Raw genomic sequence first — 25,540 nt, 5'->3', positions numbered from 1 at the left:
ATGATATATCTTAAGACTGTACAAACTTTCGCCCTAAGCACTGTACATCATTGATGAGAATGGAATTCTCCGTCAGATAACCATTAACGACCTCCCTTTAGGAAGATCAGTTGATGAAGCGCTTCGTTTAGTTCAAGCTTTCCGTTACACAGATAAACATGGGGAAGTTTGCCCTGCTGGGTGGAAGCCAGGGAAAGACACAATAAAGCCTGACCCCAAAGGTATCCAAGAATACCTGAGCTAAGAAAACGGATTGGCACGCATCCTGTAAGCTAGATCTTGCATAAATTATGTCACACTCGTATGGCGGAGAGGGGATCCGTAATTCTGTGACGGTGTGTGATGAGGGGGAGGGGGGAGGTTCACACTTTTGTGACGTCACACTTTTGAATTATAAAAAAGTATTGTTAGAAAACCAGTTTTAGCCGTTATTTCGCGTTAAAGAAAACGGTTTTAATAAATTGATTAAAATACTTTATTTTTGGGAAAATATCGATGTTTTGAGAAAAATTCTGCTGCAATTTTGAGTGGCTGAGGTGTGACGTCATTTGGGGTGGGTTTGGCTTTTTGTGACGATGTGTGACGGAGGGGAGGGGGGTAGAGGTAAAAATCGTGAAAAAAAGTGTGACGTCATTTATGGATGACCCCTGAGTGAACATCGCCTACGGACAGAATTTTTATATCAAATCTACAACCTTAAAACAATGATTGAAATGTGATTCACGCGATCCTTTAAAATCTACGCAACACAATTTAATGGCCTTACATAAAATAATAATGGGTAATCCACCTTAGAGGTCGTCCATAAATGACGTCACACTATTAGGGGGAGGGGGGGGGGGGGTCGGTAATTTTGTGACAATGTGTGATGAGGGGGAAGGGGGGGGGTTCAGATAGTGCGACGTCACACTTTTGCTTTATAGAAAAGAAATGTTAGAAAACGAATTTTATACGTTTTGCGTTTTAGAAAAAATTGAAATAGGAATTGATTAAAATACTCTATTTTGAGAGATTTCAGACAAGATTTTGGAAAAATATCGATGTTTAAAAAAAATCAACAGCAATTTTGAGGGGGGGGGGGGTTGTAAGCTGAGGTGTGACGTCATTTTAGGGGGTCTGGCTTTTCGTGACGACGTATGACGGAGGGGGGGGGGTAAAAATCGTAAAAAAAAAGCGTGACGTCGTTTATGGATCACCCCTTATAAAAAACTCTAACAACATATTTTGAAACAGAACTGAAACAGTGTATGCCTAATTATAGTGCAACATTTGTAGGTTAGGTTAGAATAGGCTAGAAAAGTCTAGAACCTAGTTAACCACTATTTGTTTATGTATTATTATCCCGAGGTCAAATCCTAATATAATATAATATATAAAAGACCATGTGCGCACTTCTCTCTCTCTGTCCGCAAAATATTTTCACAGGCTATCATATCAGTATCTTCACCGATGTATGGAGAACTTGATACGGACTTTTGTTGAAAATAATATGGTAGATGTTTTAAATGTATAAACAAAATTTTATTTAAAGAAGAAAAATAAAAAATAAAGGCATATTCGAATGTAGAAAAACTGTTATAATTATGCAACCGGAAAAGTGTTTATAGTTGTGACAAGAGCGCCGAAATCGATGACATCACATGTCATATGTTTGAAGTATGGAAAGTACACAAAACCAATGGCGTCATCTTCCAATTTTAGAATATGAAGAAATTAACTATTTCATTAAAATTTGGTTTAGGTCTATAGATCTACTTATCGGGACGCAATTTATGAAAATTATACAATTTCCTCGACCAAAACTAATACAAATTACTTTAAAAAACATAAAAAATACCATTGAAAAGCTGGATTTTTAACGGAATCATTTAAGTCTTTTAATCAATGTGTGCATTTAATATGGTGTTGTGTTGACTAATTATGTATATAATTTGGTTTCATTTTTAGCGCAATTTTTATTCTGGAGAATTGCGTTTATTAACCCGTCATTTCTGGATGTATGAATGTATGAATGAATGGATGTGTGTCCGCAGCTTTAAGTCGTATCTCCTCCTCAACGAAGCAATATCGAGGACTAGTTCCAAAGCAATTATGGTAAGCAAGTTACGAGGATGAACATAGGCCAAAAAAATTCCGGGTTTCTTTCATGGATTTCCCGGAAAAGCCAAAAAACCTCGAAAAAATGCAGTTTTTGGCCCATATCTCGGCAACCAGACCACTTAGCGACTTGAAACATGTACCAATCGATTCCTGCCATAATCTAGAACAATATTGCCGAATAAAGTTTTAAAAAATATCCTTTCGTTCGGTCACAAAATTTTTTTAATTAATTAAAATTTGGACCGAATTAGTAGGCATGTTTATCCAACCACACCACACGCGTCATCACGTTCAATAGCTGCGCCATCACGTTCAATGGCTGCGTCATCACGTTCAGTAGCTAGGCGCGCAATGGTTTTTAGTCATGTAACTCTATTGTAAATAAAACATGTATTTTAACCAATGGTTTTACTAACCCTGCTCTTGATTTACGCTACGACAGAGCTATTTTTAGATAACATAAGGAAATTGCGCTAAAATTGTCACTAGACTTTTTAATTACCTTGTTTCTAATTTAGTTTTTTTTTTTTTTTTTTTTTTTTTTTTTTTTTTTTTTTTTTTTTTTTTTGCTTTGTCACTAATAACGTTAAACCTGTAGTAAAGCGCATTGCATTTTGACCAATATCTCTTTTATAAAATATTCTTCTAAAAATGTATAACATTAAAAAATATATAGACCTATAATACACGTGTAACCGGTACCGATGGCTAGTGTTTGTATAAAGCGCGTGAACGATTATGAGGGGGTATTGTTGGTAGCAGCTGGGGAATAGAGCTTGCTGTGTAATGTGTAAAGACGAGAACAAATAAAGTATTGAACATTTGCTCGAGTTCAGTCAATATTTTAGGAAAAAAAAAACATGTTTAAAAATATTTAACTAGTTGTTTGTTTTTTTTTTTTGGGGAGGGGGGGGGGGGAAGGTAGGATCTTGTCTGCGCCACTGATTCAGTGTTAGACATTTTCAACTTGTCGTTATAGTAGAACTTATTATGTTGAATTTTCACACATTATTTATTTTCCGAACAAAGGTTGTATAGTATGGAGTATTGCACCCCATGCGTATTAATTTTATTATCAACTTTATTTTACTTTATTATTACCAATTTTGTCGATATAGAATACCTGGGTATGGCGTTGTTTCGATATTCCAGCGCTCCTCTTTTTTGTACTAAAAACACTGGGAATTATATAATATATATTTATAATCAGTTTCCTGCTTGACGTATAAATTCTTGAGTGGATGCTCCACAATCTAAATAAAGTTTCTTAGGCACTAAAACGGATAAAACTTAAAAAATGCAAACGCCGGTTCAATCAAAGGTTTAGCTGGCAACCGGGCACCGGAAGCATTCCGCCATTTTAGACCCACGCTCTTGTTTACGTTGTGAGCGAAAGTTTCAGTGTCGTTGATTAAAATGGCAGATAAATTAGATATGAGCTTAGATGATATAATAAAACAGAATAAAACACAAAGAGGTAGAGGCAGAGGAGGTCGTGCAAATCAACGCGGTGGTAGAAGAGGCCGTGGTCAACAAAGTAGGAGAGGAAGTGGTGGTGGTGTTTACCGTGGCGGTGTTCAAAGAAATCGTGGCGGGAGCGCTGGCGGTTTCAACCAACAACAAAGGGTAATTTAACGAATTTTACTTTAATTAACTTCACTTATTAAGTAGATAGAATCTTGACCAAAAACTATAGATAAAAGTTATTTTGTATGGAAAGTTTTTAATCTTTCCATTCTTAGAATTTGGCAAGATTTAGAAAGTCCTAGGGCTAGAATAGATGTAGCTAGGCATTTTCAGTTTTTCGTAATCTATCAGGTTAGGACTAGAGGAGTTTACACTTTTCGGACACACACCAAAAATTACGTAGGACCGAACACTTCGTCGGTTTTTGGCTCATAGAAACTTTAATTAGCATGTCTCACGCGAAACCACGGCGCCTGCACGTAAACTGTTCATTTATGAACACTTCCGTGCCAAGTACTTCCGTTTCCTTTCTCAAGAATTATTTTTAGAAATTTTTTAACGTTGCATGGTACGCACATTTCTATTTTTACACCAGCCGGATGAAGTGACCTAGGGTTGGACTTAGGGGCAAAACTTGAACCAATCACTGCTTAGCTAAAAGGTTACACCATAAATAGCTTCTATATATGTATGGAACATCGTAAATGTCAAGGTTAATGGGTTTTTTCGTGCTTGAACAATAAAAAAGGGGTGTTCGCTAACTTATTTGGCCTTACATGGGATCGGACAGCAACACAAAAATATTATTAAATAAGAATTTAGAGCATAAAAGGGGCTGGTTATTGAAGGGAAAGGGTCAAAATAAGGTCAAGAAGGCAGTGGAATGCAAAAGAGGAGGGGGAATCATGTGACCTGGCTGGCTTAGCAGCGTACTGCGCGAGCCGCAATGGCTGAATGGGATGAACTTTGGGAGTGTGGGAAAAAGGTTTTATACTATTAAAATTACCTCACAAACAATCAATAACACAATATAAATGCATATAATATATGTTTTTATTCATTAAATTGACTTTAAATTATTCTAAATGAACAAAAAGTGCTATGTCCGATGACGGGTAAAGGTGTCCGAACACATGTAAAACTGTATTACATGTGTTCGAACACACGTTAAGACCCCCCAGTCACTATAACAAGAATAGCTTAAGTTCTATGCGTATGAATACAAAATGACACACACATTATTAAAGTAGAATGGTTGCGGATAGATATGATACTTTTTTTTGTTTTCTATGTTAAGCGGTTACTGAATGAGACCGCATGGAATTTTTACGTTGCGTTTTTTCGCTATGTGTGTCCGAAAAGTGTAAGCTCCTCTAGACCTAGGTACGTAAAATCGCCCTCGACTAGAAATCTAGATAGTAATGTGAAAAACAGATGACTCCTTAAATTTTAATAATTATTGCACATTTTGAGGAGGATTTTTTACACTATAAAAAGCTATATCTGCAGGGCTAAATATGCCAGAAAAGCATTTTAAAATTTGCTTTGGAGAATGAAGGCTAAATTTAAAAGTTGGTGTCATTAAAAATAGAACTTTTAAAATATCAGCCCGGATTCACGAATTCGGGCGATTTTTTTTTTTTTTTTAATCTTAGTTTCAGTGACCTTATAATTACTTTTAAAAATGTTTATAGCGAGCAAAATGGCGGATTTTTTTACGCTATAAATAGCTATGTCTGCAGGGCTAAATATGCCAGAAAAGCATTTTAAAATTTGCTTTGGAGAATGAAGGCTATATTTAAAAGTTGGTATCATTAAAATATTTTAAAATTTCAGCCTGGCCAGTACAAAAATGAATTGAAGATTGTAGAACTATTAGGTAGTCTGGCGCATTGCTTAGATGGTAGGATTGACCTCTGACCCTGAAACGTCACGCGCCGTTTTCTGACGGGTTTTACGTTTATTTTAGGGGTCCCATCCACGACAAATGAAAAAACTGTTTATATCGCAAATTCTCATAATTATTTTAATGCAAATTGCTAATAAAATGGATAATATGCCTTAGAATGCCAGAAAAAATCGCAAGATTCGTGGTTGTAAATAATGAGAGCATGTCCAGTGGAGCACTCTCCGTAAAAACTGAACCGCCGCCAAAAACGACCGACTAACGGGGAAAACAGCTCGACTAACTGTATATTAATATATAATTGATATATTTATCATGTATATTTTCAGTATTTTTGATTACTTTTTCCAAAATCTCACTCGAGGATGAGGTACCCCCGCTGACATTTCTATCCGCTATTTTTAGTATCATGACGTCATTGTTACGCTAGTTACCTCACAGAAACAACTGTTTTTGTTTTTTGCGGAATGAACTGTTAAATCTAGTATTTTAATTATAATTCAATTGTAGCATGTGCGGAAAAAGTAAAATTATGGACATTATTATTGTATTAGTAATTTTATTAGTATATTGATTTTTTTTTCTTCACTGTGGGCCGACAGTTGCTGCATTCGTGACCTGTGGTTAACCTCGTCAACGCTGCGTGGCCTATTCGTTTATATAATCAGTGATGCTCGTTCAGTGGCCTTTTTCAAAGCTAGGCCTAATTACGGGCGATTTTTAGACTTAATTGTTCGGCCGTTAGCCTTTTTCATTGCTGCGTATTTTAAAAAATGCTCGTTCAGCGGCCTTTTTTTTTGCGCTAAATAATCTGTTTACGGGCATTTTAAACGTTTATTTATTTATTTTTTTTAAGCTAGACGTAGATCTAGTTTTAAAAAAAATAATTTTTATACAGCTGGCTGTCTAGCATGCCTGATTGATATGTGAACTTTTAAAAAAATGACCAGAAGTAGGGAAGTAGGTCTGTTTTTCAATTTGCTTGAAGAAGGGGGGGGGGAGGGAAGAGAGAGAGAAGTGAAGACACCGACCATCTCGTGTACGCGTGTTCATTCTATGACGTGTACTATAGGCCTGCTGAACTCACGGTGACCCGCGACCGTGGTGGGATTTTTCATCCACAGGATAGTAAACGTAAGCAAGCAATCACGCGAGTGACGATGTTTGGAGATTTTATTTTTAAAAAAAAATCACATACGTCATGTTTTCAAGATGAAAAAAAATGTAATGTAAAAAAAAAAAAAGACACTAATACCATGTATGAACCTCAGCTGCCACACTGTTGACTCAATATAAAGTGATTGAGTGTAAAATGTATTTTTATTTATAAACTATCTTAACTATTACACTATCATATTATTTTATGCATATATTATTTAAAATTAGGATTTGAAATAAAAATATTTATTATGGTCATTTGATTTATGCAGGTGCTCATTATTTCATAAAATGGTATGAATAACATGTAGATCTAGAGTAGAATTTAATAAATAATAAAATAACTAGATCTAGTTTTATTATCAACCAGTTGCTTTTTGTTCAGTTGCTTTTTGTTATTTTCCGGTGAGTAAATAACCTAAGCTGACGCAATTACCATGGCGGGAATTAATAGCTCGTGTACACACGTCCACGACGTAATGTTATGCCGGTCGAGGGGCTAAAACGCGGTTTTGTCTTTCATTTTCTAATATCGGAAAAATTTCAAATTCTCTCTTTTCTCGTCAACCGAGTAAGCTAGATATTCAAATGTGGTGTCAAATGTTCTCTTAAGGGGTAAGGAACTTAATGGTGTATTTGAAATAACAGAATATTTTATTTAAAAAAATCCATAATTCAACCTACTATTAGGTTTATCAATCTATGGGGAAAAAAATCAAATAGATTGCATGCCACGTTTTTATAAAACTCTACCATTGAATGACAGCCAAATAAAAAAAAAATATTTTTTTAGCCACGTGACCGCTCTTGTGCATAGCCAATTACAGGGTTCCCGTGGCCTCCTGAAATTCCAGGATGTCCTGGAATTCTCCTGGAATTTTAACATTTCTCCTGAAATTTTGTAATATGTCCTGGAATTTTACTCGCATCGATCATTTAAGCGAATATTTTTTTCGCGCGTTCGATTTCTAGGTAATCAATCTGACCGCCCCAGTAAAAATGTTCTGCCTTTTCAATTCTTCGCATTACAAGGCACACATTTTAAAATATAGTCCTAAAGCTGTCTTACCATGTGGGTTTGGTTTAATTTTTTTTCTCACGTCTTTCTATGTGTGCGGCTCTGTTTAATAGGCCTGACTTTTTTCTTAAATTGGAAATTTCAAGTAGGCCTAGGCCAAAATCTAGTTTTTGCGCAGCTAATTTGAATCTACAGTCCGATAGGCACTATATCTACTTTCTATTTTTACATGCGTGTTGTAATACTACCACCCTCCCATCCCGCATCTCAGTTTCTTTCCCACGACAGGGTGGGGGGAGGGAGGACCGCTGGTTGGGTATATGAAATGAACTCTGTGTGACCCGCTAGTGATGTCATCAGCAGTATACTACAGGCCAACCGTAAGCTTAGATGAACTCAAACTTACCCAGCGCGACAGTGTCTAGCTGGAGGGAAAAATTTACTAGATCTATCTGAAATTCTATTTATTGGCTGAAATAATTTAAATTTTTCAAGTATTAGGGGTCGTCCATAAATGACGTCACACTCGTTGGGGGAGGGGGGTCCATAATTTTGTGATGGTGTGTGATGAGGGGGGGGGGGGGGTTGGGTTCAGATGCTGGGACAACACACTTTTGCATCATAAAAAGCAATGTTAGAAAACAAATTTTAGCCGGGTTTTTTTTTTTTTGCGTTTTAGAAAACTTTTAATAAATTGTAATAGGAATTGATCAAAATACTCTATGTTGACGGCGTTCTGGCAAGATTTTGGAAAAATATCGATGTTTTAAGAAAAAAAATCATCAATTTTGATAGGGATTGTAGGCTAAGGTGTGACGTCATTTTAGGGGGGGGGGTCTGGCTTTTTGTGACGACGTGTGCCGGAGGGGGGGTACAAATCGTAAAAAAACAACCGCAACGTCATTTATGGATGACCCCTTGCCCTTATTTCCAAAATACAGTTTATTTCTAGTAGGACAAATCTAAGCTACTCAGGTTGATCTACTTGTTCATCAAATGATAAGTTAAAATTACAGTTAGGCTATTTACTGTTGAAGACTCCCATCTAAATCACAATGTCATGTCCATTTTTACAAGACAAGATATGGTTTCAGCTGTTCTGTTTGTTCATAATTGACATTGTTAGTACGGATGATGACATTTGTGAGGGGTTAAGTCACTTGACACTGGGATATAGCTATGATTGCTAGGCTCAATATGTTTCTCAGTAGCAAACATCTAAATTAATTTATAATTATTTTACTAAGTGAATTTATTCACACTATTTCATTAATCATTGAATTGAAAACAAAAGTGCAAACATTTAATTAAGATTTTAAATTAGTTTATTGCTGAAATTGTTTTCTAATATTTTTAAAGTTTTTTTTTTGGGGGGGGGGGGGGGGAGAGAGATAAAGAACTGTTATTTTCAATAGTCTGTTTACATCTCTGTATGATTTATTTCTTTTGTGGTAAGGGAGGGTGGGAAATTTATGAGATCAATTTGTGACAACAGGCCTTAAAACTGGTGCTGGGGAGGGTGTATATGGACAGTGAGTAGTTGTTTAAGAAAAGTGTCACATTTATATATTTAAGTAGTCATTGGCATAAGTGGGGGGTGGGGTAGGGGGGGGGGCGCCCTGATGAAAAGGGATACAATTTTTGTTTTAAAAAAGATCATTTTATGCTGAAGTATTAAATTATGCACAGTCAAAGTTAAAATAAACTGCTACAAGACTACACACTGATTCAACTTTTCTCTACCTCAATTGTGTAGTACAAAGATAAAAATTGTTACAGGATAGTGACTGGTAAAAAGTGCCACCAAATTTTCCAGGGGGGGGGGGGAGAGAAAGGAGAGATAGCAATTTTATGAATAACAATTTATAAATGGGAGGGGTGGGGTGCAAAATTGAATCTACTTAGTGCCACCAAATTTTCCAAGGGGGGGGGGAGAGAGAAAGGAGAGATAGCAATTTTATGAATAACAATTTATAAATGGGAGGGGTGATGTGCAAAATTGAATCTACTTTAACTAAACTAAATGGTTTAGAAACAGTTACTTTTAAAAATTACAAATGCTATGCTACATAGCATTTTATAAAGACCACTTCCAAATTAAGGAATGTCAAACTCCCTTCCATTAAGCGTGGGGTTGAGTCATTGTTGCTTTTAATAGGTTAAATTATGTCCTGGAATTTTGGGTTTTCTCCTGAAAAACTCCTGGAATTTCAAGTTCACTTTGGTGTAGGAACCCTGCAATTAAAAAGCCGAACTGATTCGTAGTTTGCCGTGGCATCAAACATGTGTTGTCATGGTGAGGTGTTTCGTACCATAGCTGTGAGTGACAATAAATATTACATTAATTAATTTAGTTTAAAATGAACTAAAAGCTTCAAAATAAGTGCCTAACGGATAAAATATGGATGTCTATTATTCATGTGATTATGTTTAAATTGAAAATTGGGTAAATTTGAGATTTAGTGAGAAAAACTATTAAGGCTAATTAATATACATCTACTACTTACCAATGTGTCAGTGTTTTAAAAATAAACAGCACACTCAAAACATATCCAAGAATTTAAAAGTACCACATAGGCCTATAAAATCCAAAATAAATTGGCCTACTTATGAAATGAGAAACACTCCAGATTCCGTCAATCCATCTTATTCTACCCCTGGAGAGGTAATGAATGAGCTTACACATGTGCAATCTGAAAATAAAAGAAATTGCAAATCAAATTTAGTTTCAGATAGTTCACAACATTATCCAAATTCATAATCAACGACAATGTCAGCATTGAAACATATGTCATCAGAAATATGATTTGAAGCAAACAAAAACAATTCAAAGTATATTTAATTAATTTTAAGTGTAATGTACTTTAAAATTTAGTGAAAATTGCAAATACTAAAAGTGTTTCCACAATACCACTCTCTTGCGTGACTCGCCTCTAAAGCCTGCCAGGTCCCAATGTGCACCATAGAGCCCTAAAACAATTGTATACTGGCTGTGAGTTTTTTGTCCAAGACGTGTATGGTATACATGTCGCAAGTGTAAACATGGAGTTTCTCGTCTTTATTGTTCGAACTTTTTATCTGATTTAGAATTTAACTTCAATGTGATTGTTTTCTTAGGCTATTCTTTGAATCTTCGATCATTGTTTGAAATAATTTTGACACAACTTATATAACTCAGGTTAGAATTAGGATAGTTAACTACTCTATCAAGTTTTTATCATTCTCAGAGCAAAACTTATTGATCAACATCATAATAATTTTAATTGTAAGATAGTATTAGTTATAGCTTATGAATTTTAAGTTTATAAAACACATTATGGCTTTGGTAATATATTTTTTACTTAATTTAAACATTAATACTTGGATAACTAGGTCAGATTATTAATAATTTTAATGATGAAAGTTGACATACTTTGTAACTTGTGAGTTGAGGACAATGTAGTGTAAATAGCAGAAGATTGCGGAGGAAGATGTTTGTATGCAGCAGTCAGGAAACTGGTAGACTGATTTTTTATTTCTATCTAGATGCAAATCTTGTACCCTTTCAATATTTTTTGCTGCTATTAGTATATTCACATGATGAATTTTCTACTTCTTTATTAATAGCTAGTAAATAATTCTCTATTATCATTTTAAAATTTAGATGTGGTAATAAAAGAAGTAACTTTGGTTTTTGTATGACTTAATAAAAAAGTTGGATGTCGGGAGAGGTGTGCAGGAGTTTTGTGGGAGTGTTGTTGGGTCCTTTCTTTAAAGTTGTACCATAGGTTTTCCTTAAATTGTAGATTCATAGGGTATCTATAAATCTGTTACACATTAAAAACCAAGGGGGCTATTAGTCTCGAACTGTATTCCAAACTTATAAAATGTAAGTTTTAAAAATTACCTTTTTGGAAAGGCATTTACCTTTTAATTTGAAAATGTTGTTTATCATTTTCACAGACCAGGGATGTACCAGATGTTTGGCAGCATGATATGTATGATGGGGCTTCCTCCACACCGGCCAGACGGGGTGGAAGTACACCAAGTGGCGGCTCTGGAAAATTACTAGTTTCAAATCTTGACTTTGGGGTTAATGATTCTGATATTCAGGTGTGTTCAACTGTTATATAGCAAAAAATTTAACTTTTTGTAGTATTCTAATCATCTGCTAACGTTCTTTAATTTTAAAAAAATATATTTTAGGAGCTGTTCTCTGAATTTGGGGCATTAGTAAAAGCAGCAGTGCATTTTGACAGATCTGGTCGTTCATTGGGAACAGCAGAAGTGATATATCAGAGAAGAACAGATGCAGTTAAAGCATTAAAGCAGTATAATAATGTTCCACTAGATGGTAAGCATGTGAAATATGCTAATTATAGATTTTATTTTTAACTTCTTCATACTTTCCTTTTAGTGTTTTTTCTAAAATGAACACTTTCTGTTCAGGTCGGCCCATGAACATACAATTGGTAGGTGCACCTGCAGTAGGAAGTGCTAACTCACGACTTGGTACAAGAGGAGGGGGTGTCAGGCAAACTGGAGGGTGAGTAGACTTTCTAAGGGGATTCAGTTGGTTTGGTAATAATTGTTTCCATTTCAGTATCACAATTTGTTTACTTAATATACCTTGTACTAGTAAAAGTTTCAAATTTTTATTGTGCTGGTACCTCTTATGTTTATTTTTTTTAAAATCTCATTTCTATGATCCTATATTAACAGATACCGTGGGGGAAGCAGAGGAGGTCGTGGTGGAAACAGAGGGCGTGGCGGTAGAGGTGGACGTGAAAAGAAAGATCTGCCCACTGTTGAAGATTTGGATGCACAATTAGATGCATATAATGCTAAGGTAAGTGTGTATGAAATTTAAAATTTCTCAATATTGACTGCTCGGGTTTATTTATTTTTTGAAGGTTTTTTTTTTCTGACATGTTAATTAATGGAATCAATGGTTTATATTTTGTCTTCAAATTGAAAGGAAAAATACTGTTATTGCGAAGAATTAAGTGATCTTTGATTGGGTTTTTTTTTTTAAACAATTAAAATCTCTAATGATTTTTTTTAACTAAAATAAAATATTGTGAATATTATTATGGTTGTCATGGAAACCATAGAAAACTAACATATTTAAAATATATTAAGGTGCTGTTATCAGACTATTCAAGTAAATTATAATAAAAAATATTTTTAAACTGTAGAATAAAAATGCTTTTACAAATTTATTTTTAGAAAATTGTAAATATTCAAGTCATAATTTTCTGTATCAGAAATTGTTCAGTACGTTCGGTAATATCAGATCATGGCGAAAATTCAGATTTTTCACACTTTCTACTGCTCGTTTCTCCTTAGTTTTATTTTATATCATTTAAATAGCTACTCTTTTTCTTTGAGATGAAATGAACATTTTAAAACTGTTTTCAGATGGACACAAGTTAAACAAGGAAAGCTAACCATCTGATGTATTATAGCGTGACAATGGGATGAAAGGAATTTTAATACAGTGTAAAATTTTGTAATGCTGAGACACAATATCATTATTTGATGTTCATCTTATCATATTTTTACTTTTTATGTCATGTCTGTTAAATCATGTTTTAGTTTATTTTAACTCACTGTAAAATTTTAGCCATTGAAGATATTGTCTGTACTGTGAAAGACTTGTTAATTTAATTCTTTATTTTATAAGTTTCGACACTGTCTTCATCATACATATAAATATAAAAGATATCTGTGCAACTGCTGTTTTATTTTTCTTTGAAGTAATATCAGTTAAATGTTTTATTCTCCAAAAAAATACAAAATAGTTGGTTAAAAGTAAAGGCAAATTAAGTAATAGGACTCCTCATTATTATTAGCTTATGTCAAAAAAATATTCAGACATATAGGTTAGGATTGGTTAACATGTTTTGCCCTCTCTTGATATGCCATTTTTCCAAAAATACAAAATATAATATATAGTATTTCCAAACTTAAAGTCACTCTGTCTTGTCTACTCAGTTAATGTTTAGGCTGAAACTTAAAGGTGGATGTTGACTCAGTTTTTATATTTTATGCTGTGGGCTACTATAATTGGTATTGTTGTAACTGGTGGCTCCCTTGTGTGCTGCTGTTTTTGCTTTAACAGAAATGTGCAACTGAAAGTGAAACAGGAAAGTTTTACAAGCAGCCCAGCTGCAGTTACACTACCCAGATGCTAGTGATTGTCATGTAAACAGCCAATTAGCTACGTATTGTAGATCCAATCACATATTGACAAGATGACAGTTTCTTAGTTCCAGTCGCCACCTATTTATATAGGAGTTGAATAGTTTGTCCATAGTTAATATGGAATATTAGGCCTACTTGCTCTTTTTGGGTTAACAGTTCAAATAAAGTAAGCACCATAGAAACCACCTTTCCTTTCTGGCAGAAATTGACTCATCACTTGCACTGATAATGTTTATTGTCTTGTATATTGAAGCCCACACGCCTCTTATCTTAAGCTGAAATTAAGGTGTCTCTTGTTTTGCCAACCACAGAATCAAATACAGCGGTCATCAGGTAGAGTTAACTTGTGGCTTGTTCAGCACTGACAGAACCAGGATCTTTTCATGCATCAACCCATAGCCCTTGCGGCTCCTCCCATGAACAATATTTGTTCAAGAGCACACTACACAAGGGTGTGGTCAAATAGTGTTTGCCTGCTAACCCAAAATCTTGAGTTCTGATCCTCTGCTCAGTTCCATAGAACGTCCACCCAGCTCTGACTGATACCTGACTCATAATAAAAATAAAGGCTGCTGGGCCACAATTTTTCTTTTATATGCCAATGTCACTAAAAGTGAAGTAGTGACCTGCACACTATAGAGAAAATGCAATTGTGTCAACTTACTCAAATTATTTATACCAAATTGAAATTGTATAGGGGACAGCCTCTACATGACAGTAAAATGATCCATCATTGCTGTACAAATGCATAATGTCACAAGTATATTGTCTTCTATGCTATGTAACATTCCATAACCTGAGCAAAATGTGTTCATTAGTCAAGGCACAAAAAGATAGTACAGGTAATAGGTTTTTTTTTTGCGATGGTCTGAGCCATTAAAAAACAAAACTAACTGCACATACAGAATTTATTTACTCATACACCTTTGTCTTTTTGAGAACATTATCAGCACATTTTTATTCTCATAAATTGCTAGTAAATTATTATAACAACATTGGTTGATTCTCTCATAAAGATAAATATTTAGCATCACTTGTATGTTTACTAGGTATAAATTTACAAACTGAATGATCAAATGTATGCAAACATACATATATAAACAAAAATTCATTACGTGCACACACACATATATAAACATACAAGTATGTATATACACATACACACATGTAGATATGCAAATATGCATATATATATTTATGTGCATATTTGTATATCATACATATCTATGTATGATATATAAAATCGTGTTGACAAATACTCTTGATTTTTTTTCTGAAAATCTATAAGTATGCCCTGAAAAAGCAATGCTTGATAATAATAATGCTTTTTTTTTAAATACTAAAACAAATTTTTTAAATAAGGTAAAAAATTTTTTTAAAAAGTAACAGATAAGCTCTCAATAATAATTAGTTAATAATATGACCAAATGCAATGTGTGTATAGAAAATAATCTCAAAAAAAGTTTATGTAATATTCACTCTAATTGTGCTTTTTGTTTTTATTAAAGAATTTGAACCTTTTTATAATTAAAAAATAATTGAAATAACTGAATTTCATTTCTAAAAATTATGCCTTTATATTATAATTTACACAAATATTTTTATTTTGAAAATACTAGTAATTGTATGGTATGGAGTCTTTAGTATTACAAATCTATATTTAAGTTAGTGTTAGGAAAGAATGGAACAAACAAAAATCACTTGCCCTTATTACAAAGAAAATAGTATTTATAAAGGATTAAAAGTTTTTGAGTATTCATTCATAATAATTTGCATCTATTATTCCAAAATTATGAAGGATAAACTATAACCTTATTTTTAACATTACACATTTCTAGTGTTTCTGTTTTGACATTTTATTAAAGCTTTAGTTATAAAAAAAATCTGCAATAAATTACCTAGCTTTATAGCTGCAAAACAAATTAATAAAATGTGTAAATTATTTGTATCACTTTTTTTACATCATATATGTATTTAAGTTAGTAATATTTTAAAAGTAAAAAAAAAATGAATTTTTTTCTTGAGCTAAGGCATCTAACCCAATATTCGTTCATTTCAAAATATAAACTAAAAATATTTAACAGTGATGTAAGTGCTAACTGTGTTAATGTCTTTTTTCTTGAAAAGGAAATATACAATTTTGCACTTTGAACCCCATGCAGAGGTAACTTTAAAAAAATTATAGTAAGTTCTGAGCATTTATAGCAACATCTGCTGAAGTAACTTATTTTAAATAATGTAGAAGAATAAAAAAAAATGTCTAAACCGTTGAGGTTTCAAAATTCAAATATATGGATATGTTTAAAAATAATACTTTAATATTCTTCCATAAAGGAACATTTAAACAGACTGTCAATCCGATATCCTGAAGTATGTAGGGCATGTTTATTATGGCAATGAGATTATTATTATCAAACTGATATGACTGACAACCCTTTAGAAGTAACTTTTGAAGTAAACACTTTCATTTATTATAAGAATATGTCTTTTGTTTGAAAAAGTTTAATAAATTGACAGGAGAGCTTTTCTTAAGAATAATACAATACAAGCAAGACAAAGTGTAAAATTAATTAAATTACAATTGTTTTTTTTTTTATTTTTAGATGTATATTATCTCTACTCAATATGGCAGATCATAAACAACATTTTGTAATTTCTAAGCACTTTGACAATATTAAAAACCAGCATACAATATGCACCCTTGTTATACTATAGCAGAAGGCAATTAATACTTCACCTGAAAAGGTAAAATTTAAAAACATAAATACAAGAAATACTTTTATAAAACATTGTTATAAATGCAATTCATTTTTCTATCATCCTAACCTTTCGATAGTGTGAGTAGCGAAGCTAAAAAGGTGCTATATATCTAAAATATAAAGTTCAATTCTGTATGTGGCAGGCGGACAGACCGTGGATTCATAAATCTAAAGTGCTCATCTTCAAAATCATGATTTTAAAAAAGTTGCAATTGATTTATTTTTTTTTACCTAACCGTATGCTAATGCGCTCAATAAGTGCTAACTACATTTCAAATTTAAAGTAAAATTGGAATTCATGAAACAAACATGCTTTGTTAGAAAAATTATTCATCCTATATGGACCCTGTACTTAAGGGATAAAAGCTAAAATCTCAACAAGACCAGTTATCTTGAAGCTAAGTAAGTGATAACACTTTTTTTTGAGAAAATTTTGTTAAAATTGTAAACAAGTTGTTGTTTTCAGCTATGAAAAATTCTAAAACAGTAATTATTTAGAAAGGTTGTTCTTCTTTTCTTCTTCTGTGTTCTTAATTTTAGTGTTGGAAGAGAATCCCTCCAATACTATTAAGTATATGTGTCAACTTGTTATGCCCCATATAGACTATTGACTCAGATTTCAGCCTGCTTTTCGTTTTGGATTTGCTTCCATAGCCTTTGTCCAACTAAGAATAAATTACAAGGCAGCAGTTGTTTGATTTTGGAGTTGTCTCTCCAAGAAAAGTTGCTGTCCCCAACAGTCGTGTCTCATCTGCCAGAGGGTTCAAACTGGGGACTTTGCAACTACGAGCTTTACCAATTAGACTATGCTGACCCCAAAGGTTGTTCAAAAAGTTAAATTATTTACATCAGACCTACTATTCCAGTCAAGAGCTTGCATACTTCTTTGTCCAATCTTTAGCTAATTCTTCATATTTAGATCTGTCTGTTTTATAAACTCTGGCTATTTCTGGGACTAGGGGATCATCTGGATTTGGATCTGTGAGCAGTGATGTAATTGAAATAAGAACTGTGGAAATAAAATATACCAATGTTTAGCTATATGTTTCCTTTATAATTATGAAGCTTTCAACAATAATGAACAAAGCATATCATGTGGAAAAGTTATACCTTTAGATATGGTTAGAGCAGGTGACCATTGTGACCTGAGTATGTCGAGGCATATACTACCATTACTGTGAATATTTGGGTGGTAAATCTTTGTTGTAAATGTGATCTGTAAATACAAAAACGAAATAACATTAAGAAATTTTGATGTCTGAAAAATGTTGAGCTTCAACTGCATAAGTACACTATCTTAGGAAAGGTTACTTAAAATTAATGTAAATATTTATTTTATAAATATGTTTTTCTTAATAACTAAGTTTTCCAGAAAATAACCTAGCCAGAGAGACAACTATCATATAAAATAGTTCCAAACCTTTGGTGGTTTAAATGGATAATCTGTAGGAAAATGAATGGCCAAAGAAAAAACACCATCTGCATATGCACTATCCGGCTAAAAAAAACAAAAACAACAAATGTAATATGTGTACTTTGGGTTTTTCTTGAATGTAATGCACAAAACAATTAGTATTTTTGTATGCAAGATAAAGTTTTGGAAGTATATTCATGTTAATTTTGGCTTGTGGCTGTCAACGTGAACCCAAATGCACCCTCGCCATCACCACACACACACACTGACCACACACACTGATCACACACACTGATCATACTGTGTCAGACCCCCCAGCTCCAGGCTCAGTGGATACCTTAAAGGATGATTAGTCAATTTGATGCTTATAAGTAATGAATGATATGCAATCATTTTAAAGTGCTTCCAGAAAATATTTAACTATCTATATATATAATTCTCTTCTTGGAAATGATAGAAAACACCAAGCTGTAATCGCGCTCCCTACCACCCCCACCCCTACATAGTCTGGTGAGCTGTGGTTCAGATAATTTAGTTTGAAACAATTTTAAACTTAGGGGAGGTAACTAATAGGAGTTTACTTTCACGGGGGGTGTGGTAGGGGTTGGGGAAAGGAGGGGGGGGTATCGTCCTTAACAAGCTACTGATAGTGTTTTAAATCAAATATTTTCAGTGGCAGCGTTGGTACTGTCGAATTCACAAATTATGAATTACTGAAAAGTAGAAAATAAAACAACTAAATAGCTGCGTATGATACGCCGCGGGTCAGCTTGGTGTTAATATTATTGTATAGGCCTATTGTTTTGCTTAAACCAACTACAAAGTTAAAAGAGTAAAAAGAAATATGCCCTTACAACTTGATAGTGTAACAAGAAAAGGACACTTCATCTATTTCTATAATCACATAATATGAGGCATATGCGTGATCAGTACAACAGCCACAACTGCATAATACACCTGACGTCAGTTGGTAACCTAGAGACATTAACCTGGTAGATGCAGGGGTTTCCCCATCTAAAGACAAATCATTTACTGGGACTTGCAGTCATGGCCTATTATATAGCACAAAGAGGATAAGGTGGGGGTTTATCATATTGTTTTTATCGTCAAAGTTTGGGAAGTAGTTTAAAGCAATGTTATATAACACTGCCTGTTGATTGTTGCTTGCTGTGAGAAGTTTAGAGCTAATATCTCTAGTGGTGTGAGTTCCACTTTTAAAACGTTATAACAATGCCTTTGATTTTTTTGTATTCTTTTTTTTCTGTAATAAAACTATTAAAAATTAAATACATAAATAAGAAGCAACACCTGGCTTACACATTCTTTTTTTGAAACACAATATGAATCTTTGCAATAGATTCTATGGAAGATATTTTTCAAAAAGATTCCTTTAATTTACCTAAAAAGCAAATGGTGCCATGGATTGGGGTGGGGGTGGCATGTTACCTTTAAATAAATCTGATATAAAAAAATTAAAAAGGGGTTGGGTCTTTGGGGATTATCTATCTATATATACAAAAAGCAATGTACATGTGTTTGTTTGTCTGTCTTTTATGCATTACTACACCTTTCATCAGACCACCATGAAACTTTGGGAAGTTGCTGAAAATACTTCTGGGGAGGTTTCTGCGGGGAAAATTTTTTCAAATTCCCAGGGATGGCCTGGTAGGGCGCCACTTTTTTTTACTCTAAATACGGTATATAAAAATATAAGTCTATTTCGGTTTGACACTTCATCCGATCACCATGAAACTTTGAGGAGTTATATAGAACACTACAAGGAAGGGTTCTGCAAAAAATCTTTTTTAATTTCGCACAGGGAGAGTGCGATACGGTTTATAAAAGACACAGTCCATGTGAGTGCCATGAAACTTTGGGGAGTAAATGAGAATACTCCTGGTGAGGTTTCTGGGAAATTTTTTTTTTTAAATTTGCAAGGGTGGCAGACCCAGTAAGACGCGATTTATTTTTTCTATAAATACGGTATATAAAATAAAAGTCGATTGCAGTTTGACACAATTCATTCGATCGCCATCAAACTTTGGGGAGTTGATGAGAATACTACCGAGAAGGCTTCTAAGGGAAAAAAATCAATTTCGCACAAGTCACCCCGTTCAGAGTGCAATTTGGCGACCGGCCTTTCCAGTGAGCGCTATGGCACCTATGTTCTTTTTAAACAGTGAGATAGACTATTGATAAAATGGGCCATTATAGTCGTTCAATAAATTGAATCAGGCAGGTCCGCCGGCGCCCTGGCAGGGTGCAATTTCCCCCCACCCCCCTATGACGTGAGGGATATGGCACATTTGCTGGCGGTAGACCAGGTGCAATTTGGGACCCGGGCTATCCTGGTTTTGCTATAGCGCATACATTTGTTTTAAAGAGTGTTGATGGAATATGGATAAGAAGTAGTATTATAGATTTTCACTAAACTGAATCAGCGACAATGCGTGGGGACGAGCACCCTAGTATATTTATAATGGATTGGGTTTAAACTGAGAGTTCCCTTCTTTTTAAGATTAGAGAAGCTAATGTAAGTATTAGTAGTATTACTTAAACATTGAATTACTGATCCTACAATTTAGAACAGGGGTCTCCAAACTACGGCCCGCGGGCCAGATGCGGCCCGCGAGGTCCTCTCATCCGGCCCGCGGAGATCTTTTTGTCCACGGAATAAACGTTCTTTGGTGATTGCTGAGGAACTTTGCCCAGAAAAATCAAAGACATGCCTGGAAGAAACTGGCCCCCGGTCTGAAATTTGATAGTTAATGCGGCCCTCGGACTGAAAAGTTTGGAGACCCCTGATTTAGAACAAGAATGGTTTATTTTATTAAAAAAATCTAAAACATTATATCAAAATTTTTAAAGTACTTACAGGTCCTTGAATCATTGCTTCCCACTGATACACTGAAATTAAAATAACTTTAAAATTCAATATAAAAGTAAGAATCTATTATTAATGCTCTATATTTCTAAGTTAATATTGAAAAAGGTCACACCATTTCTAACAAATGGTTGGACATTATTTCTACGGAAATGTAAAAACCTCTAAAATAGTAAACAGTATTAATTACAGAAAATCATTTATATGAAATATGTATTTTTGTTGTTAAAAGTGAAACAAAATTTAAAATATGACTGATGTTACACAATATGGCAGATACTTACAGTCATCTCCCACAGGACCGGCAGAACAGCCAGCAGGTGGATCTCTGCGTAAATCCTGAAGCTCCTGAAGAGTGTAAAATGTCTTCTATTATTTCATGCAATTTGAATGTAAAGTTACCCTTTCAGACTTGATTGTTATTGACCCTGTCATATGAAGGGGTCATGTGTCCAGCATTATGCCCATTATGCCTTTACTTTCCCTGAGTCAGGTACCCATCAAAGTGGGGTGGACTCAGGAACTTCTAACACACCTGAGTTTGAGATTTGAACTCAAGACTTTTGGGTTAGCATTCAAGTGCTCTATCACCCAACCAAGCTGTTTATTTCTATTGTATTTACTTTAAAGAAATGTCTTAACCTATTATGAAGCAAAAAATAAATGTCCAAAAACTGAAGCCTATAACTAAAACAGCCAACTAGTTAAAATGTAGATGAAAAGTTCCAATAAATTTATAGTAAACATACATTTTTAGTGCATGCAGAAACACAGCAATTAGAAAAAGTAACCAAAATTAATATGAATAAAACTTTTTCAGTTTTTCTTGGTCCATAGGTACAAAGTACTGAATTCAGCTGCATGATTCTTTTCAAAGTTGCAATCTTGAGATTATTAAGGATACAGCATATGGCAAAGTCAAGTTATAAAAATTCAGTGTTGATTTTTTAAGTCACATAAAAAAGTTTAATAGGAGACCATAAAAATCGTGTTGTCATTGTTGATCAGGTACAATCACCTTTGTTTTTTGGTCTAATTAAAAGTAACAACCAACATCACCATACAGACTTGATTTTGCCACCCTATCAAGTATAACTTTTAATTAGTGCTGACTCTCTTCACCAAACTAGCTATGCAACTAATCAAAATGTTAAAGTAATGCAACCAGTATACAATTCATTTGTTATTGTCTGTAAATCTATAGTTTACTAAATATTCTGGGGTAATTATTAAAGCATTAGCACTCAAAGCAATTTGTTTCAGTAACTTTTCACCACCATAAATTTACATCTAATCCCAACCCTAATTCATACATCAAACAACCCTAGCCTCAAACATTCTTTTTTTTTTAATTGTCAAGGTAAGCATGTCTAATGAATAAGACTGCCTTTTTTTTTTACAAAATGTTATGTTCTTTTCAACAATATGTGGCTTTGGGAAGTTATTGAGAATACTCTAGGGGAAGGTTTGTGCAATGAAACAAATTTTTTCTGAGGAGCATTGCCCCTGCAGTTGAGTGCAATTTTATCTTAGCACCTGGGATCTAGTAAATGGGCATCCTGCACTGGTGTCAAGGGTAGGGTACTATTTGATTCAATGTCAAACTACAACAGGCACATCTAGTGCACCCTGGGCTCCACAATGAGAAAAATACATTTGTTTTGAAGAGTGCCATACACTATGGATACATTCGGCTACTATTGACTAAATCGAACCAAACACGTTTGCCGGTCCCTACTGTGTCCCACTATGGCGCCTCAATTCATTTTAAAGCGTGTCATACACTACGCATTAGATAAGCTACTATAATTGTTGACAAAATCGAACAAGGGACATCCTCCTGCAGTCGTGGGACCAGGAGAAACCTTGGTTTCCCATTAGGCTACCACAATCTATTACCAAACCAAAACACAGTGGCGCACAGGGCAACTGTGGTAGTTATACCAGTGGTTCACACGAAAGCCCTGCGACACTCATTACACCTGGGCAGTTGATTACAGGTGTTATACCTCACCCTTTACTTTCAATTAAGTCAGGTACCATAAGTTGAATGAACTGAGGAATGTCCTACGGACTCAAGCTCGGGATCCAAACTCAAACTTTCAAGTTATTAGTTGCCAGTTGTACACTCTACCACCCAATGCTGTGCCATCATTCTTTACTCAAATACACTAAGACAGACGAAATTTGGACTAAACTTAGTTCTACTATTTTTAAAAGATAACAATACAGTGGTTCCACAATAGTATCATAATCTTAGGTTTAGTCAAGTTTAGTGTTATAATCGGAATTAGAGTTATGGTTATAGCAGGACTTGGGGGTATGTGTTACTAATAATGTCGTCACAATAATAGAATCGCCCTTTTAAAAAAAAGATGTATTACAGGTTAAAATGTAATAGACACTTTCTGACAATGGTACTAGCCTAATGACTAATGTGACAATGTTGGTATAATATTATATTATACTAAGTGACTACTCGGAAAAAGATTTTTCTTCCCCAACGTCTCCACTTAGTCGGAAAAAGATAGTTCTGCGCATGCGCAGTGACCTATGGCTAGGGTTAGGATTAGGGGCAGTAGCCTAGCAAGGGGGGGGGGGGGGGGGGGGGGGGGTGACATATGTCCCCGGGCGCCGACCTTCGGGGGCGCCAAAATGGGTTGGAAAAATAAATTGAAAGGTTGAGGGGGGTGCAAATCAAAAGTATGAGGGGGGGGGGGGGGGCAATCGAAAGTTTGAGAGGGGGTGCAAATCGAAATCTTGAGGGGGGATGCAAATCGAAAAGTTTATACCCGGCCGCCGGAAAGGGTCGCTACGCCTCTGGTTAGGGGTAGGATTAGGGCTGGGGTTAGGATTAGGGATATGATTAGGGCTAGGGTTAGGGATAGGATTAGGGATAAGGTTAGGATTAGATTAGGGTTGGGGTTAGGGCTAGGGTTCTGCGGTTGTAAACACACGCATGCGCAGTACCATCGAAAACATCGGCGCGATGGCAAGTCGTAGTTTCTCTCCATTGCGCATGCGTATCTTTTTCCGGCTAGCATCGGCCTATATTATAATATAATCAAATGGCTACCGCTACTACTACTACTACTACTTACTTACTTAATAGTACTTAATAGTTTAATACTTACTAGCCTACTACTGCTAGTAGTGACTACTACTAATAATAAATTAAATAGTAATAAATAGGCCTATACTAATATTATACTATACTTAGTATACTAACTATAAGCCATAAGCCTAATAATAATAACGAGCCGACCCGCGGCGTATCATACACCGCTATTTAGTTGTTTTATTTTCTACTTTTCAGTAATTCATAATTTGTAGTTGGACAGTACCAATGCTGCCACTGAAAATATTTGCTTTAAAACACTACCTCCCCCCCTTTCCCCCAACCATCCCCCCCCCCATGAAAGCAGCCTCCTCTTAGACATCTTAGTTACCTCCCCTAAGTTTAAAATCGTTTCAAACTAAATTATCTGCCCCTAATAGCCGTCACTAAACCCGGCTCTACGAATGTAAATATTTAGAGTGAATCACAGCTCACCAGACCATGTGGGGGGTGGGGGCAAGGCGCGCTTGCAGCTTGTTTTCTAACAGTAACATCTCCCAGAAGAGATATATGTATTATTACGTATTATTATTAAATCTAGATACTTAGGCAATAAAAGACCTAGGCCTAATGCTAAGGCTATAATTACTATAATTATAATAAGCTAAAATATTTAATATTATAATATTATTTTAAAATAAAATATTTTATATTTTACCTTATTAATTCGTTTTGTGGCCATTACTGTACTGTAGACTACGTACGATTCAGTGACAGTATCCGTCGGTACTCGGTACTGTTGATCAACAATCTAAATTCTAAAGCAGCTGTTACTGCTGTTGGTTATAAATAAATAAATAAAGCTAGATCTAGATCTTTTGAATAGATCTAACTCAATACTCAATTCACTAACAAAAGTTTACTAAAGCGTAGATTCTAAGATTAGGCGAAATGTTTACGTTAGGATCACCTACACTAAATGACTAACACAATGAATAATCTTACTTCCGGCAGAAAAAAATAATAGATTTCTCTCTGAATTTTATTTAGATTAGATCTAGATCTAGACCTAGATATCTATCTAGAATAGAATGACTAGATCTAGATCTAGATATCTAATCTAGAAAAGATTTAGTCTAGACCTTAGATTTAGATCTAGAATTCTAGACGATAATCGAAATTTAGATATATACTGGGGGATGGTGGGGGGGGGGGGGCGCCGACCCCCACAGGTTAGGGAAAAAAATATAACAGCTACAATATTGAATAATTGATTATACACAGTTAAAGATAAGAAAAAAATGTTAAAGACGGTTACGTAGTACGTACAAAGGCTTTGCACACTGATTTAACTGTTTTCTGCCTTGATTAATTGTCTAAAAGTAAAACTAACAATATCCTAAAGAGTCAGTGACCGGTAAAAACAGCTCAGCTACTTTTTTCCGAGTTTGGTGGAGGGTAGGAGGAGAGCAGTGTTTCTTCCAGACTTTTTTCTCCGGGGGGGGGGCACTTGAAATCTTCGGGGGGGGGGGGGGGGGGCGGTAAACTTTCTTCGGGGGGCGGACACTGTTAAAAGTATATATTTTCTAT

General features: G+C 34.7%; 2 protein-coding genes across 5 annotated transcripts; one reads left to right on the top strand and one right to left on the bottom strand.

The window, feature by feature from the left end:
• Positions 1-3,430: 3,430 nt before the first annotated feature.
• On the top strand, positions 3,431-15,815 carry LOC131950837 (THO complex subunit 4). Its single transcript, XM_059313061.1, has 6 exons — positions 3,431-3,726; positions 11,592-11,741; positions 11,835-11,982; positions 12,078-12,174; positions 12,351-12,477; positions 13,050-15,815. Exons 1-6 carry the CDS (start codon positions 3,517-3,519, stop codon positions 13,062-13,064), a joined length of 747 nt encoding a protein of 248 aa, XP_059169044.1. The 5' UTR covers positions 3,431-3,516; the 3' UTR covers positions 13,065-15,815.
• LOC131950838 (ubiquitin-conjugating enzyme E2-17 kDa) lies at positions 15,774-24,962 on the bottom strand. 4 transcript variants are annotated; one of them, XM_059313066.1, is made up of 7 exons: positions 24,669-24,962; positions 21,177-21,240; positions 20,884-20,915; positions 18,015-18,092; positions 17,705-17,810; positions 17,477-17,603; positions 15,774-16,572 (listed from the first exon to the last, which is right to left on the bottom strand). In XM_059313066.1, the coding sequence occupies exons 1-7, from the start codon at positions 24,690-24,692 to the stop codon at positions 16,569-16,571; spliced, it is 435 nt and encodes a 144-aa protein (XP_059169049.1). In that variant the 5' UTR covers positions 24,693-24,962; the 3' UTR covers positions 15,774-16,568. The 4 variants fall into 4 exon arrangements, with proteins under 4 accessions (XP_059169049.1, XP_059169047.1, XP_059169048.1 ...); XM_059313064.1 differs by having other exon boundaries at positions 17,442-17,603; positions 24,669-24,961; XM_059313065.1 differs by having other exon boundaries at positions 17,453-17,603; positions 24,669-24,961.
• Positions 24,963-25,540: the final 578 nt, after the last annotated feature.

The sequence above is a fragment of the Physella acuta genome, unplaced genomic scaffold, assembly GCF_028476545.2.
Source record: "Physella acuta isolate Inbredline_101_S28 unplaced genomic scaffold, ASM2847654v3 ptg000781l, whole genome shotgun sequence".
NCBI classification, from domain to species: Eukaryota; Metazoa; Mollusca; class Gastropoda; family Physidae; genus Physella; species Physella acuta.
Note: the sequence above shows the minus strand (reverse complement) of the source record. Positions and strands in the feature narration are given on the sequence as shown.

Excerpts from the sequence above, each read along its gene's own strand:
- LOC131950837 (XM_059313061.1), top strand. The coding sequence starts at position 3,517 with ATGGCAGATAAATTAGATATGAGCTTAGATGATATAATAAAACAGAAT. Across the intron at positions 11,983-12,077 it reads TAATAATGTTCCACTAGATG|GTCGGCCCATGAACATACAA; the intron begins GTAAGCATGTGA and ends CTTTCTGTTCAG. Across the intron at positions 12,175-12,350 it reads GGTGTCAGGCAAACTGGAGG|ATACCGTGGGGGAAGCAGAG; the intron begins GTGAGTAGACTT and ends CTATATTAACAG.
- LOC131950838 (XM_059313064.1), bottom strand. The coding sequence starts at position 24,692 with ATGGCCACAAAACGAATTAATAAG. Across the intron at positions 21,241-24,668 it reads CCACAAAACGAATTAATAAG|GAGCTTCAGGATTTACGCAG; the intron begins GTAAAATATAAA and ends TACACTCTTCAG. Across the intron at positions 17,811-18,014 it reads ATCCATTTAAACCACCAAAG|ATCACATTTACAACAAAGAT; the intron begins GTTTGGAACTAT and ends TTGTATTTACAG.